This window comes from Populus nigra, chromosome 3 (genome assembly GCF_951802175.1).
Source record: "Populus nigra chromosome 3, ddPopNigr1.1, whole genome shotgun sequence".
NCBI classification, from domain to species: Eukaryota; Viridiplantae; Streptophyta; class Magnoliopsida; order Malpighiales; family Salicaceae; genus Populus; species Populus nigra.
Window position 1 is genome coordinate 24,292,770 of NC_084854.1, and position 15,450 is coordinate 24,308,219.

A 15,450-nucleotide genomic window follows, 5' to 3' on the forward strand; every position below is an offset into this window, starting at 1 on the left:
TCCGAATCTTCCACTCAGGCTCAAGCAGCTGCACTCGCTGTTAGTGGGAGGAAAGGCACATGCTACTGCTATAAAGCTGGGCGATGAAGGGAGAATTGTGGAGGTTTTCGAAGACTGTGAAGGGAAAACATTAAGGTTTATCAGTGAAGTGGAGGAGAAGGATGGGTAGCTCTATATTTATTCAGCACTCATGCCTTTTCTTGAGTGCCCAGAAGGCCACCACAGCATCCCAAAATGCACACATCCCTGATTGGCCATTGAAAATATGATGAAGGGCTCCACTGTAGTCAAATCTAATGATTCAATAGCCATCCATATTTTCTGATGTTGGCACGGTTGGCGTCCCTTCCTTTAATCCATACTTTAATTCTCTGCATACTTGGACCCAGTTTGTGGAATTCGAGCACACTGAATTGTCGAATTAATTTCAATAAGAAGATCACAGTGCATGAACTGGACGAGAGTATACCGATGCATGAGCTTCTGATTTATGATGAATCGAATACAAATTTATTGTATTTATACTGTATTTATAATTCTTGGTATGATTAATGGATCAATTTTATTTTTTCAAAAAGATTCTATATGTCCAAAATTTTATCTTTCTTGTCTTTTTTTTTTTAATTCTAATAGTCTTAGATTCGTCAATATACAATGTTTTTAATATATTTTGTTAGTCCTAATATGCATCCACGACATCGCATTGGATAAACAAATTCAAGTATTGAACATCCATGATTTCAACAATTTAATAAATTATTGGTTGTATACAATGTCATGGAGGATTCAAAGAAATCCCCAATTAATTTGAATTTTTATAATTCATCTATAATATATTTTTTTATCTTGTGTATAAATAAATTTTATTTTTGTAAATAAAAAAATTATTTTCAGATAATATTTCTAATATATATCATTGTTTTTCTCCTTTTATTTTATTCAATCAATTTAATTTATGTTTATATTATCGTTTGCTTTAATAACAAAAATATTTTAATAAAAAAATTTAGCAAACACAACTAGATAAATATCCCAGCTTATGAAATCAACACTTGTCTCTTAATTTTTATTTTTATTTGTTTGGTTATCATTTATGATTTTTTTTTCTATTTCTTAACACACATAATTTTTTATTTATTTGATTACATGCATATAAAAACTTTTTAATTTTTATTTTTAAAAAAATTAACTACAAGAACATGTTTAAAAAACCTATGTTATAATTTTTTTATTTTAAAAAAATCTGACCTGCGCAAATTAAACATCAAGTATCTATAAGCATCTATTGTTGTTCATGGATGTAATTATAGAAGGGGTGGCTCACATCTTTAAGATTCGTTGTTCAAATGTCTTTAAATGTAGTTTAGGGTTAACTTTCTACATCGAGGTATGTCAATATAGTCCTGTCGGAGAAGTCATTGTCCTATCAATTTCTTTTGAATTTCATGTCAAATTAATTGCATGAAATCATAACTCACAACTTAAATGAATGGAGTTGATAAAAAATAGAGGCGTTCCATCATGGAATCATATGCATGCTATTCTGGTTTTTTTCTTCCTAGCTAGCAAGGGAGTGAATGCTATTTGCCTTTAGTGTCAATCCAACTGGCTTTTTAGCTTGTTTATATATGTATATATATATATATAGAAGTATACACTTAGCTCTTAATTAGAGAATAATTTCTTTTATTTCATAATTTTATTTTGTTTTAATTTACTTGCAAGTTTATCCTTCAATTCTTTATACCAAAACCCCTTTCATAAAATTCTAGCTCTGCCTGTAAACCCAAGCCGGAGAAAAAAAAGGGATATTCTTCCCCGATTGTTCAACGTCTAGTTCGCAAAGAGGTTTAAATTCTAAAATTACAATTATTATCATGGAATTACTCCTTTAGTTGTTCCAGGCAAATAATAATAATAATAATAATAATAATAATTACTCTCTAGATTGAAGAAATGTTGCTTGCTAGTGCCTCCAATATGCCTATGTTGTTATATATGTTGTCTACGTAGCTAGACAAGTGAATATTTCGTGAACATATATAGAAAGAAATAAATACCTAGAAAAAACACATTGATCGATCGATCTTGCATAATTAATTGGGGATAAATAAGGGGTTTCGCACTTATTAAAGAATTTGAACCACAAATCAAAGATTAGATTTTACATCCGCACGTAGTCCTATCTGATTGGTGTGTTTCCAAATTCCAAGAGAATGAACATATATCTCTCACCCTTAAGCAACCCCTTCATACTCTATCTATATCTCCTTCCTGATCCTCTCATCTTTTCCCCATGGCCATGAGCTCAAAGCTATTCTTAACAGCAACTATCATAGCTCTAACCTCTTCCTTAATTGCAATTAATCATGAGTTTTTGTATCAACGTCCATCCGTTGTAGAAAAGATTTCTAGTGGTAGGGAATGGGAAGCTCTTCAACTTGAGGGTGCAATCGGGCCTGAAAGTTTTGCATTCCACCCGCTTGCCCGGGGTCCCTACGCCGGAATATCTGACGGTCGAGTCGTCAAGTGGGAAGAACATGAAAGGCGCTGGATCAATTTTTCCTTTGCTTCTCAAGAGAGGTACTATTTATATAATGAATATCTATATTTTTTCTTTTCAATTTTAAACGGTAAAGATGTTCTTGCGTCAGCTTTTCAAGTCTATGCTTGTTGTGTTTACGATTATTTTAATGGATAATGAAAGAACGAAGGAAGGTGAACGAAAAAGAAAACTAGTGAAGGAGATGATACCATTTCATGCCTGCCTTAGATTTGCTGACAACAAGCCTTGTTTGAAAATGACGATTTATTTTTTTTTAAAAAAAAAAAAACTTTAGAACGATTGGATTAGGCCTAACTAGGGGTGAGAAAAAAACCTATTAAACTGAGAAAATTAAAAAAAAAATCGAAAAAACCAAATTGAAAAAAAAATTGATTAAAATTTTTAAAAAATAGACTAGTTCGGTTTGGTTTCAGTTTTATAAGCAAAAAACGAAAAAAAACCGAACCGAGCCAAACCGAAAAAACCGAGCCAAAACCGAAAAAACCGAGCTAAACTGGTTTGAATCGGTTTTGCCCTAAGAAACCGAACTGAAACCCAGTCAGTTTTATCGGGTTTCGGTTTTTTAAAAAAAAATCAGTTTAGTTATTTTTTTTTTATAAAAACTGAATCGAACCGAGAATAATCACCCCTAAACCTAACTGTTTGTTTTTTGTTATTTCCGAATAGTCAGTAGAAATAGGATATGATTCTTCTTCCGCACCTAATCACTGAAAAAAAATATATTTCTTTTTCCTTTTTTGTAAAGCTATTGCTTACTGATATTTAGTCTTTGAAAAATAAACTATATTTTTTTATATTTAAGTAGAAAATAAAATAGAAAATATTTGGTTATATTTGGTTATATTATAAAAAATAATCTGAAAAATTACTTAATAATAAATCAATTTTTTTCAACCTTATCTAACAAATATAAAACATTAAATATAAATATTCAACATATATCTAGTTTTTTGTATTTGAAAAACATTGAAAATAAATTTATTTTATATGGCATCCTAATTTCATAACACAATTTTACGATTTAAAAAGCATGGTTGTTATATAATATGACATATTTTGTATTCGAATATATTTGATAGCAATATTATTTAAATTAAAGTGTATATATATATATATTATATGCACTAGTATTTTAAATTAATATACTTTTATATTTTATATTAATATGTCCTAATATATTATTTCCTATATAAATATATTATTAATTTATTATCTTCTAATAATAATATATTTTTAAATACTAATTTATTGATAATAATAAAAGTTGTACCAATTTAGTTCTTAATGGAAAGTATTTTCCAATCTTTTAAACTGAAAAAATACTATTTTCTATCTAAAATTTAATATTGTTTTTATCAAAAAGTGAATTTAATTGACCTGTAACCTAACATGAAAAATCAAGAAAGTATTTTCTAAAAAAAAAACACTTTCCAACAATAAATAAGACGAAAACAGTACAAAACTAAAGGGGCAAGAATAGTTGGTGTGTAAATTAAGAAGAAGGGAGCGGCAGAGCCTTAATTAGGGGGGTAAAGAAGAAAAATGGCATGTAAGAGGATATTCAGAAAAATTAAATCACGTTGGTATCAATATTATTGTACCTGATATATTAATTAATCAATACAGTTTAATGTGTATTTAATAATATGGTGTATATATTCTTATAAAATTATGTTTGGATTGAAACTTTAGTTTGGTATTTTTAAAGTTTTTCCAGTGATTTTAATATTAAAATTATCTAAAATATATATTGAACGATATTATTTTAATATATTTTTAGTATTTTTAATGATTTTAATATTAAAATTATCTAGAAATATATAAAATAATATGGTTTTAATATCTTTTCAGTTCAAATTCATTTTAACATTAATATATATATATATATATATATAATCTCACTGTTATCAAAAAAATATTTTTAGTTTAAAAAATATATATATTTTTGAAATACATGCAATTATTGAAACTTTTTTTCGATTTTATATATATATATACATATATAGCTATAATGTTTAATTCAAATATAAATCAGTATATCATAGGAGGCAAATGAATTGATTTCTAAAACTCTTTGATCCTTGTTACAATCTTGAACAAAACCTACAGAATCAGGTGTATAAAATTGAGGTAATGGAGGATATTGAGCTGAAAGAAGAAAAACATTGAAATAATAACAAATTGGCGGTTTAGGACAGAGCTATGACGACGGCGATGGAAGTCTTAGGGGACGGTGACATCGTTGTTATGCTCCCCAAATTAAATAGGTCACAGCTTTTTCTCAGCATCTGATCTTTGTGTGCAAGAGACATACATTTTCATGCATCTGTCGGTAAAACTAGAGATAGAAAAAAATATTAGATTAAACTAGTTTATTGGACTTGTTCTACCGCAAGTCGGAGCTAAAAAATAAAATTTGAAAAAAATATAGGCATTCTTAATATGTCTTAGAAAAAAATAATCTTTAACCATAAATTTAAAATCATGTTTATATTAAATGATATTTTTATTTAATATTGAGATAATAACATATTAAATCTATTTAGGTTAGTCTGAATTGAAAACTTGCAGGTGTAATCTTGAACAAAAAAACTGGAAAGCTAAATCTCTAATTAACTCAACATTGAAAAATAAGATTCGTAAAAAAAAAACACTCAATTAAAAAAAAAACATGTAAACTTGAATCAACCAACCACAAACTCATGACACAAGGGATGCACACAATTAGATTCAATAAATTTTTTATTTCATAGATTTTTTTTCATTTAATATATTTAATAACAATAAAGTGCACACTAATTTTTTTGTATTAGATATTTTTTAAAAAAAACCATGACTAATGCATGGGGCTTGGACAACAAAAGCAAATTATTGATAACAAGAGTCAAACTGTATTTTTTTTATTTCAAGTTAAATAAAAAAATAAATCATTTATAATAAATGATAAAATTTCATTTTTTTTATATTGAGGGTCACAAAATGCATTAAACTAAAAAAAATAATAGATCGGATATTGTGGTCTAAAAATAGATAATTGATAATAAATGATAAGATTTCATTTTCTTTATACTGAGGGTCACAAAATGCATTGAACCAATAAAAATAATAGATCGGATATTATGGCCTAATTTGTCGAACTTATAATCCAGGTCACGGACTCAGCGAGGTTCAATTATTTTTTCCATAAATCTATAGTTAACCTAAACATACTAGAAAAAGGGCCGACAACCAACCCAACAATGTGGGCCCATGGCTCAGTCCCCTAGGCTTGTGAAAGGAAGAGCTCGGGCTTGGGGGCCTTCAAGCCCTAGCCAATACGCTTAAGCTTGTTGTTTTTTTTATGATTTAAATGGACATACAACTTTTTTTATAAAAAAAATTAGACATATAACACGTCACCTGTTGTAGCAGATAAATTTTGCCAATATATAATTTGGCTACTATTATGGTGGTTAGAAAATCAAGTCTATGTGCTTTTTACCTAAAAAATCAATTTTCAACTCATATTAATATGAAAACTCCTTACAGAGAGCCTTAAAACATTAACAAACCAACTCATCAATCTAATAAATCAAAAAAAAGTTATAAATCACAAAATCAACTAGAATAAAATTTTATATTCTTAACTTAAATATAATTTTTAGATAATATTAAGATTCAAAACAACCACTATAAAACTATCATCGAGAAGACCATATTGATACCTATTTTAACAATTGTGATGGTCAATATAGATGTCAACGGTATTTTCTCCTTTGAAGCTGAATTTCAACTAAAACAAATAGGATACAAACTAATTTTTTAGATAAAATTTGAGGAGTCACTATTTATTTTATATGTGCCTTTCATGTTAATCCTTTATATTTTAATTTCATCATCTCTTAAAAAAAACAATGTGATTGATTATTACTTCAGACCCAGAAATGTTCAATTGTGAAAAAAAAATCTGATGACAAAATTTAAAATTATATATAAAAAAAGAATTGAGAATAATCTGTGCACAGTGCAAGGTATACTTTGAAATCTCCGCATGGCTTGGTTTTTTTTAATGTCAGAACAGTGACTTGTCAACGTTTGAACTTTATACGAGCTGTCCTTTCAGAATACTTCTGATGAACAAGATTGCTGCAGGACCGTGGTTTAGGACCAAAAACTATAGACACCACATTAATGCATGATGGACCTTTAAAATTCCTTTTTTTTTTTCGCTGTTATAATTGCAAATGGAAGATTTTTCATGGTTATTAGAGCGGCACGGGTCTTGGTTGGCAGGATAAATCAAACCTATATTAAAATAATATTTATTTTTTAAAAAAATTAAAATTATGGTATTAAAAAAAATTAAATGTCAACTGAATTTGATTAAATTAACTTTTTAAATACATCAAAAATAAATTCAAAACAAGTAATATTTTAGATTGACGAACTATTCTCGGGGAGGATGAGTATGACAGCTACAGTATTTTCCATCATGGCACTTGCAATTTTTACCACACAATTTCCTTTTACAACTTTTTTTTTATAAATAATACCGTAATAAAATTTTGTAGCACCAGGTGATAACATATAAATAAAAAACAAATTAAAAAAAAACCAACCCCGTCAACGTTTGAATTGATATCTGTTTTGTTTATTTTTGTGTTTTAAAAATATTTTTTAAAAAATTTAAATGTATTTTAATATTTTTACTTCAAATTAATATTTTTTTGATGTTTTTAGATTATTTTGATACGTTGATAATAAAAATAATTTTTAAAAAATAAAAAAATTATTTTGATGTATTTTTAAATATAAAACACTTTAAAAATAATCGTAACCACACTTTCAAACAAGGTTAAGTGAAAAAAAAATTGGGAGGGAGTAAATAAAAATCAAGTAATTTATAAACATAAAATTCGATGTTGAAAAATATTAATAAAAGTGCACATGCTATTCTTATCATTTTATTTAAATTTTTACCGCCTAGTTTATTTTTAGAATCTCAAGTTATAATGATAATGATAATAATAAATTAATAAAGCATGGTGAAAGAAAACTCTAGGCCGGGTCGGCTGTAAATTTTCAATTCATGTGAGCTCTGTGCCTCTGACCATTAATGTCCTCAACCGAATAAATTCTAGTCAGAATACCGTCAGCACACGTAGACTAGTTGCACACACGTGTACAAATAGAGTGCACACATGTATGGTGTCGTTTTGTTTGCTCCAAGTTATTAAACCCGGTCTTAAACCGGTCATCAATTCAGCATTGAATAGTTTTTTTTTAAATAATATTATTTCAAAAAATATTAAATCAAATATATTTTTGACTGGGTTAACTTACTACGTTGACTTGGTCAAATTAAGATTAATTTTTAAAAAATTCTGATCCAAACCAAGGGTTAAATCAAATAGGTTTTAAATCAACCAACCATAACAAAATAAATTTAATAATTTTGATTTGCTTAGTTTAATTTTATAAAATTTCTCAGTTGATAAGTAGAGAGAGTAAAAAATATATAATTAAATTTAAATTAACATTGAAATTATTTCTTGTGATTTTATTTTTATCTTTATATATATCTCTTTAAAATGAATTTATAAACCACAAAGTAAACTTTGATATATAGTTGTGATTTTTCATTTACAAATGAACGTAAATGTGAACTAATAAGAATTTCATTAACAATAATACATTAATTTAGCGAAAAGACTCCAATATTACATTAATTGTTGGAGGGTAAATTAGTTAGATTAAATTTCGAATATTAGCATGATTTAATCTTAAAATTACTTGGAATTAACTATATGCAGTAGCTTTGCCAATTAAATTAGAATTTAAACACCAAATAAAACTCGGAATATTAATTGACATGCACGTCTAAAAAGAAAATTCCTAAAAATAAAAATTTGGCTGGATACTTCACCTCTCCTCAACCATGAAATGTTGGATGAGGGTTAATCCTAAGAACACACAATATGCCACCTGTCCTTGGCACTTACCCCAGCCTTCACAACTCTCTCAAATATTATCCAAATTCTTCTAATTTCCAGCGGCAAACCAATCATGAATGAGAGAGAAAGATTACGTGTAACCTTATATTATTGTTATCAGCCCACTTCATCTCTGTACAATATCAACTCGATAACTAACTTGTCGACCAATCTGGTTTCAATCATATTTTGTTCTGTTTAAGGTATTTTCGCCATTTTGGTTTTAAAAATTTTGTTTAAAATAATATTATTTCAGCTTTCTTAATTATATTTTTTAAAAATCCTTAATAAACTGGTTATACATGGATTGATCAGTAAAACTCATGAGTCTAGAGTTTATTTGGAAATGTGTATACAGTGTTTCTTTAAATTTTGATATTTTATTAAAAATTAATTTTTAATATTTTTAAATTATTTTGATGTGTTGATTTAAAAAATAATTTTTAAAAAATAAATAAAAATATTATTTTAATATATTTTTAAATAAAAAATACCTCAAACTTCAACCCACGTAATTTTAAATACACCCTGCGGGTTCATGAACCTGGCCCATCCTTTTAACTATTCCACCAACAAATAATAAAGCGAACACACCCTTTTAGCTCTTTGTGCGCAAAAACAAAAAACAAAAAACAATTTCAAATGTATATAAATTCTTCTCTCTTTAACAACAAAAAAAATTCCTCCTTTCCCATAACCATGGCTTCCAAAATCTTGTTCACGGCCATAGCTCTTCTTCTCTCCACCTTAGCCATTGTTATTTTTTCCTCCGAAACATCCAATATAGAACCTCTTTCCAGTGCCAGAGCTAGACAACTCAAAAAGGTTCCGATTGTGGGTGCTTTTGGGCCTGAAAGCTTTGCATTTGATTCGCTTGGCAAGGGTCCCTATGCCAGTTTATCGGACGGCAGGATAGTGAAATGGCAGGGAAATAGAAAGGGATGGACAGATTTTGCTGTGGCTTCTCCAAATAGGTATGCATGCAAGCAACAGCCTTTTGCTCACGTTGGTGTAAGTTTAAGAAGTTCATGGCTAGATGTTTTCTAGGCTAGAAAGTCACGTCGTGGTTATTACTCATCAGCATCAAGATTAACACGTTGAAGGTCTAAGCTAATTCCTGCAATTGTCTTGCATGTTGAGCCTTATCTTCTTCTTTTTTCTGTTTTCTGCTCTTTAGCACCGAATTTAAAAAAAAAAAAAAAAAAGAGGAAATGAACGGACAAAAACAGGTAGGTGATGGAGATAGAAGGGAAAAAGTAAGGCATTTATTGTCCTTACCTTATCTTTCATGTTTTCCTCAAAGAAGGGTAAATATGGTCATCATTGGCACCATATTTTATAACCTGATCGGGCAGTCGATAAGGACGGTTCAGGGCTAATCCAAGTTAATTATTTTAAAAAAAATTAAAATATTTTATTTTGACAAAAATATTATTATATTTTTACTGAGTTTTACTAAATCAAGCTACTAGTTAATCAGGTTATTTTTGTTTAACTAAAACGAGTTAAACAAAAATTGAAAGTCGTTATTGTACCAAATTGTTGAAGAAATGGAATAATAATGATTTATCAAAATCCAATTGCAAATTCCTGTATTAAATGGAACAGTTTCTTATTTATTTTAATGGGATTTCTGTAGAGACCAAATTATATAAAATAAAATAATTTAATTTCTTATTTTAATGGGATTTTTGCATGCACTAATTTTAACATGTTATGATTGACAACGCCGACAGGGACGGCTGTGGAGGGCCACGTGATCACCAACACACGGAGCACATTTGCGGGCGTCCATTAGGTTTGTGCTTCGACGAATCACACGGTGATCTGTACATTGCTGATGCTTACATGGGATTACTTAGGGTGGGGACCCAAGGTGGCTTGGCCACCAAGATCGTGACACATGCACAAGGAATTCCCTTGAGATTCACTAATGGTTTGGACATAGACCAATCAAGTGGTGCCATTTATTTTACCGATAGTAGCTCACAGTATCAAAGAAGGTATGTGAAACAACTTATCTTTCCTTATTTATTAAATAATAATAATATTAGGAGAATGTTTTTTGGTTATAAGAAAGATATTAAAACTAACTTAAATTAACTCATGACATGAAGGGAATGTTTAATAGTAAGGTTGTGGTTGTTTTTTAAATAATTTTTTGTATTAAAATGTATGTTAATAATATTTTTTATTTTTTAAAAATTATTTTTCATATCAGTATATCAAAACGATCCAAAACATATAAAATATATTAAATTTTAATAAAAAAAATTTATTTTTTTAAAAGCACGGGTTATACCGCGTTCCCCAATTATTTTTAAGACTAAGATCACGGATTGACTGACTAGTTCCAGATATCATTTTGAAATATATATATATATATATATATATATATATATATCCTCACTTCATAGAAAATTTGTGAAGAGGAGGGGGACAAAATTGAGGCTATCCCAGTACAAAGACCGCTGGGACAAATCTTTAAGTGGTGGGGATGGATTTTCTTTTAGCCACAAACTAGCTGGTTTGCTGCAAATTTTGTTTTTTTACATAATTATAATAAAATATTCATGATAAATAAAATAATTCAAAAGAAAAGGAAAAAAGTATTCGTATAGTAAAAGATTCTATTTTTTATTCATGCATTTCATAAAAAAATAAATATTAATAAAATGAAAACAATTCAAAAGAAAACGACAATATTTATTCATAGAGTAGAAAATTATATTTTTTATTCATGCGTTTCATTTTCGTTTTGATAAAAATACCTTCTTTAATTGTAGCTTTTTTTATAAAAAAAATAAATTAGATTGAATATTTTTAAGGATTTTAATAGTTTAAGTTGAGGAACAAATATGCATTCTTTTATTCAAAAATCGTATTATTTATTCAATTATTTTTTAAAAAATTTTAAACATGTTTTTTTTTTAAATTTCATTATAATCTATAAAACAAGTTTTAATAAAAAAACACATCTTTATAATTTTACCGTAACTATATGAAAAAAAAGTGATATATAAAAAATATTTTATTCTCATTAAATAATTATAAGCATATTTTAAAATACAAACTTTTCATATTAGGTTAATATATAATTTTTCATAAAGTAATTGTTGATATCACTATAAAAACAAAAATCTAATCTTAATTGAAAATTATGAAAAAAGTAGATAATGTTTCAAATAAAATGTTAATAAATTTATTTAAAGAGCATTTCATTAATATATATATATATATATATATATATATATATATATATATATATATATCAAATAAAAAAAGAGAGAAAAAGGCCAAGAGAATGAGGCCAGCCCCGCCTTTTAAAAACAGGTGCTAATGGGTCTGTATAGCCAGGCCCATCTAACTGAACTACTAGAAAAAACTCTGGCACGTTCTAGAAAGGCCAGACAAGTGCGTGCATTTTTGCATGGCATGCCCCTTCATTTGAATATGTTAGCAAAGCAATAAATGCAACTGAAATATTATTAGTTGGTCAAATTTTGAACGGTTCTCTAGGTAGCCCTAACCTGCACATATGTTCTTATAAATGTTTATAACAGCCTGAATGATAGATGCAATCTTGCAGGCAATATCTCTCAGTGGTATTGAGTGGGGATAAATCAGGAAGACTTATGAAATATGATCCAGTAAACAAACAAGTGAGAGTTCTTCTCAGCAACCTCACGTTTCCAAATGGAGTAGCTCTAAGCAAAGATGGCAACTTCATTTTATTAGCTGAGACCACCAGATGTAGAATTTTAAGGTATTGGATAAAAACGTCGAAAGCTGGAACTGTCGAAGTCTTTGCTCAACTACAGGGTTTCCCGGATAACATAAAAAGGAGCCCTAGAGGAGGATACTGGGTTGGTATAAATTCAAGGAGAGAGAAGCTTTCTGAGTTGTTATTTTCATATCCATGGATAGGGAATGTTCTGCTTAAGCTTCCACTCGACATAGCGATGCTCCAATCAACTCTGTCCAAGTATAGAGGGAGTGGCTTGGCAGTGAGGTTGAGTGAGAATGGTGACATACTGGAAGTGTTCGAAGACGACGACGGAGATGGGTTGAAGTCTATAAGTGAGGTCATGGAGAAAGATGGGAGATTATGGATAGGGTCGATAGCTTTACCTTTTGCTGGAAGGTATAGGATATGAACATGCAACGATATATTAATTAGTATGGATTTTTCATGAAACAATTAAGAATTACATGCAAAGTTTTTTTTTTTTTTTAACATTTAGGCAATATAAGTATGTATATGGTTTTTCATCATATATATATATATATATATATATATATATATATATATATATATATATATATATATATATATATATATGAGAAGAAATTAAGGCCGAGCTCCGATTAGAAAAGTTGGGAAAACATAATGGGTTTTTGGAGTATGACTGGAGGAGGATTAGTTGTGGAAATGGCAATGAATTGTTTAAAAATCTTAAGTGGATTACAGGTGATCAATCACTTATCAGGGTCATATATATATAAACTTCCTGGTGGAAACTGACTGTAAAAATAAAAAAATATCAATGGAAAAAGACTCCTTGACCTATTTATAAATACATTGCTCTGTCAGCAGTTCCAAAAAAGAAAGCTTTTGATAGAAAATGATGCCAACTTCTCATCAGAAAAGGTGTCCATTTTTCGTCTATCATTAAACTAGGAATGCCATACCGCAGAACTTCATATTTTCGATTGCTTTTCTGAAAAAAATTGATTTTTTAAAAAAATTTACACCACCAAAAACACTCTGATTGCTATGTACAAAAAGTCACACAAGCAAGTCTTGTCGTGAAAGGGGATGGATCGGCTGCAGAGACCAATTTGTCAGCTATGTCCTTCCATATAGTTCCGTGTTTTATCCAACTTGCTTGATTTGCATTGGTTACAACAACTCTCGAAGATGACCTCCTCTGAGTATAGATAATTTATTTAATTAATTTACAGTTAGAAAGAAATTTAATTTCAAGACATAAAAATTGGTTTGCAGATATATGTATTCTTGAATTTTGAAGAGAAAAAAAAACCCACAATTATTTCGAAGAAAAGATGAGTCAGAAATAAATTCCCCCCAGTCCTTTTCCATTATACTTGCATACATGTAAGACTGGTAGTAGATCATGAAGAACAACAATAAAAACAAAAAAAGTTTGGTTTAGTCTGGGCTCTACCAAGCTATCTCGGGCTAGCAACAGAGCTATAATGTAATTCAATTGGGTCAATTTACAGCCCAACGAGCTCACCCTATTTTTTATTTTCTTCATTTCTCTCCCTTTTGTATTGGCCATGTCAATTTTTTTAGCTGCCACCACATATATTGAGTTACACCAGCTACAACTTCAACTACAGCTACCACTTTTCATGGTGACTGGTGAGCCACTTACAATACAAGCTGCACGTAACATGAGCAAGCTATCCTAAGACATGAGTGAGCTACAAAATAAAACTGTTACCTTTTATAGGAAGCTGCTCTAGATTTTTTTCAAGTACACTATATATATATTCTCAGTTCTCAGGTTTAACGATAGAAAGAAAAATTCTCATCTCAAGAAGACCAAAAAAACATTTTAGTTATCTTTCTATCCGCTTCTTTTACATTATATATTTTTATGAAAAAACCTTAAACTGATTTAAGTATCGAAGGGTTTTTTTGCAGGTAATATTCATCGCCCAGACTATTATTATCCGTGAAGAAAACCCAAGTTCGGTGAAATTTTCCCAGCTTCATCAAAAAATATCTGATACATTTTGATATGGTTTTAGGTGATTATATGTATCTATGTATAGTTTATTTATTTATTATTTTAATTTTGAATCTGAAATAATAGCATACAAGCCAAATTTATCTATCAAAGTGGAGCAATTTAAACTCCAACGGAATGATCTAGTGATTAAGGAGGTTTGTTTCTTCATTGATTTTTTAAATTTAAATTTTAAGGCTAGAGAGATTTATTTGGATTTATTTAAATGTACTAAATTTATACGAGAGATTTGTGTTTATAATTACTTAAAAAAATCCCAATCTTAATTGATACATGAATTCATGAGTAATATCTTTACGTTGAATAAAAAATAAAAGAGCCCAGATCATTAAGGCTGAGCTACACCTCCGCGCAACCTGTTTTCAACCACCACTGATTCTGTCGTCCATATATTGCTCGATACCTGGTCCTGTCATCCGCTCTGAAAACCGACTGCATCAATCATGCGAGCTGTCAAGATCATAAACACACAGATGTGGTCTAGAATCCAACATATCCTTCTTACATTCAAGCTAGCCCACCCACCCATCACTGTATATACGGTCTCTTGACAGGCATCGATTTCAAGGTTGTGGACTCTTGGCTCATGATACAGTCCTGGTGTTTATCTACATGTCAAAACCTAATCTTGAACATGGCCTTTTGTGGTCGAAAATGGGTCCTCCATCGGATTCTTGCTTTTCCTTTGAAAACTATATAACCACCAACTGGGAACCTGTGGTTTGTGCTTCAAGCTGCTCTCGTGTGGCTGACAATAATGCTCTGCATAAACGGTCACTTGGAGGTGTAATTTTGATTTTTCCTTCGTTTGTGAGTACAGATTTCAGTGTTTTATCTCAATAAAAACAATGACATTGGATCTTGTAATAAGATTCGTATGATCGAAAATGAACTAGCTAGGTTGATGGAAGGCAGAGAAGAAAGATGGGATGGTGCAGATTCTTTGATTTCTTTCTTCTTAATGGTTAACGTTATACTTAGAGCATGTTTTAGATTACCTGCGGTGAAATCTCAACTTCAAAATATTTTTAAAGTAGTTGAGGCTGCACCGCCGCTGCAACCTCGACTGTAATAACATATAATTGTTTGTTTTTGCAGCAGAAATATGGTTTTTAAAAAAATTAAATTTTTT

At 29.4% G+C, this 15,450-nt stretch overlaps 1 protein-coding gene across 3 annotated transcripts; it reads left to right on the forward strand.

Annotated features, from left to right (window-relative positions):
* Positions 1-2,178: 2,178 nt before the first annotated feature.
* On the forward strand, positions 2,179-12,771 carry LOC133688417 (protein STRICTOSIDINE SYNTHASE-LIKE 2-like). Of its 3 annotated transcripts, XM_062107894.1 has the most exons (4): positions 2,179-2,583; positions 9,420-9,512; positions 10,275-10,541; positions 12,128-12,771. In XM_062107894.1, the coding sequence occupies exons 1-4, from the start codon at positions 2,297-2,299 to the stop codon at positions 12,693-12,695; spliced, it is 1,215 nt and encodes a 404-aa protein (XP_061963878.1). In that variant the 5' UTR covers positions 2,179-2,296; the 3' UTR covers positions 12,696-12,771. The 3 variants fall into 3 exon arrangements, with proteins under 3 accessions (XP_061963878.1, XP_061963880.1, XP_061963879.1); XM_062107896.1 differs by lacking the exon at positions 9,420-9,512 and having other exon boundaries at positions 2,182-2,583; XM_062107895.1 differs by lacking the exon at positions 2,179-2,583 and having other exon boundaries at positions 8,087-9,512.
* The last annotated feature ends 2,679 nt before the right edge of the window (positions 12,772-15,450 follow it).

What these genes read in the sequence shown, in the direction of transcription:
- LOC133688417 (XM_062107894.1), top strand. Translation starts at nt 2,297, where the DNA reads ATGGCCATGAGCTCAAAGCTATTCTTAACAGCAACTATCATAGCTCTA. An exon ending in TCCTTTGCTTCTCAAGAGAG is followed by an intron (nt 2,584 to 9,419) that starts GTACTATTTATA and finishes TTCGCTTGGCAA; the next exon opens with GGGTCCCTATGCCAGTTTAT. An exon ending in AGCTCACAGTATCAAAGAAG is followed by an intron (nt 10,542 to 12,127) that starts GTATGTGAAACA and finishes GCAATCTTGCAG; the next exon opens with GCAATATCTCTCAGTGGTAT.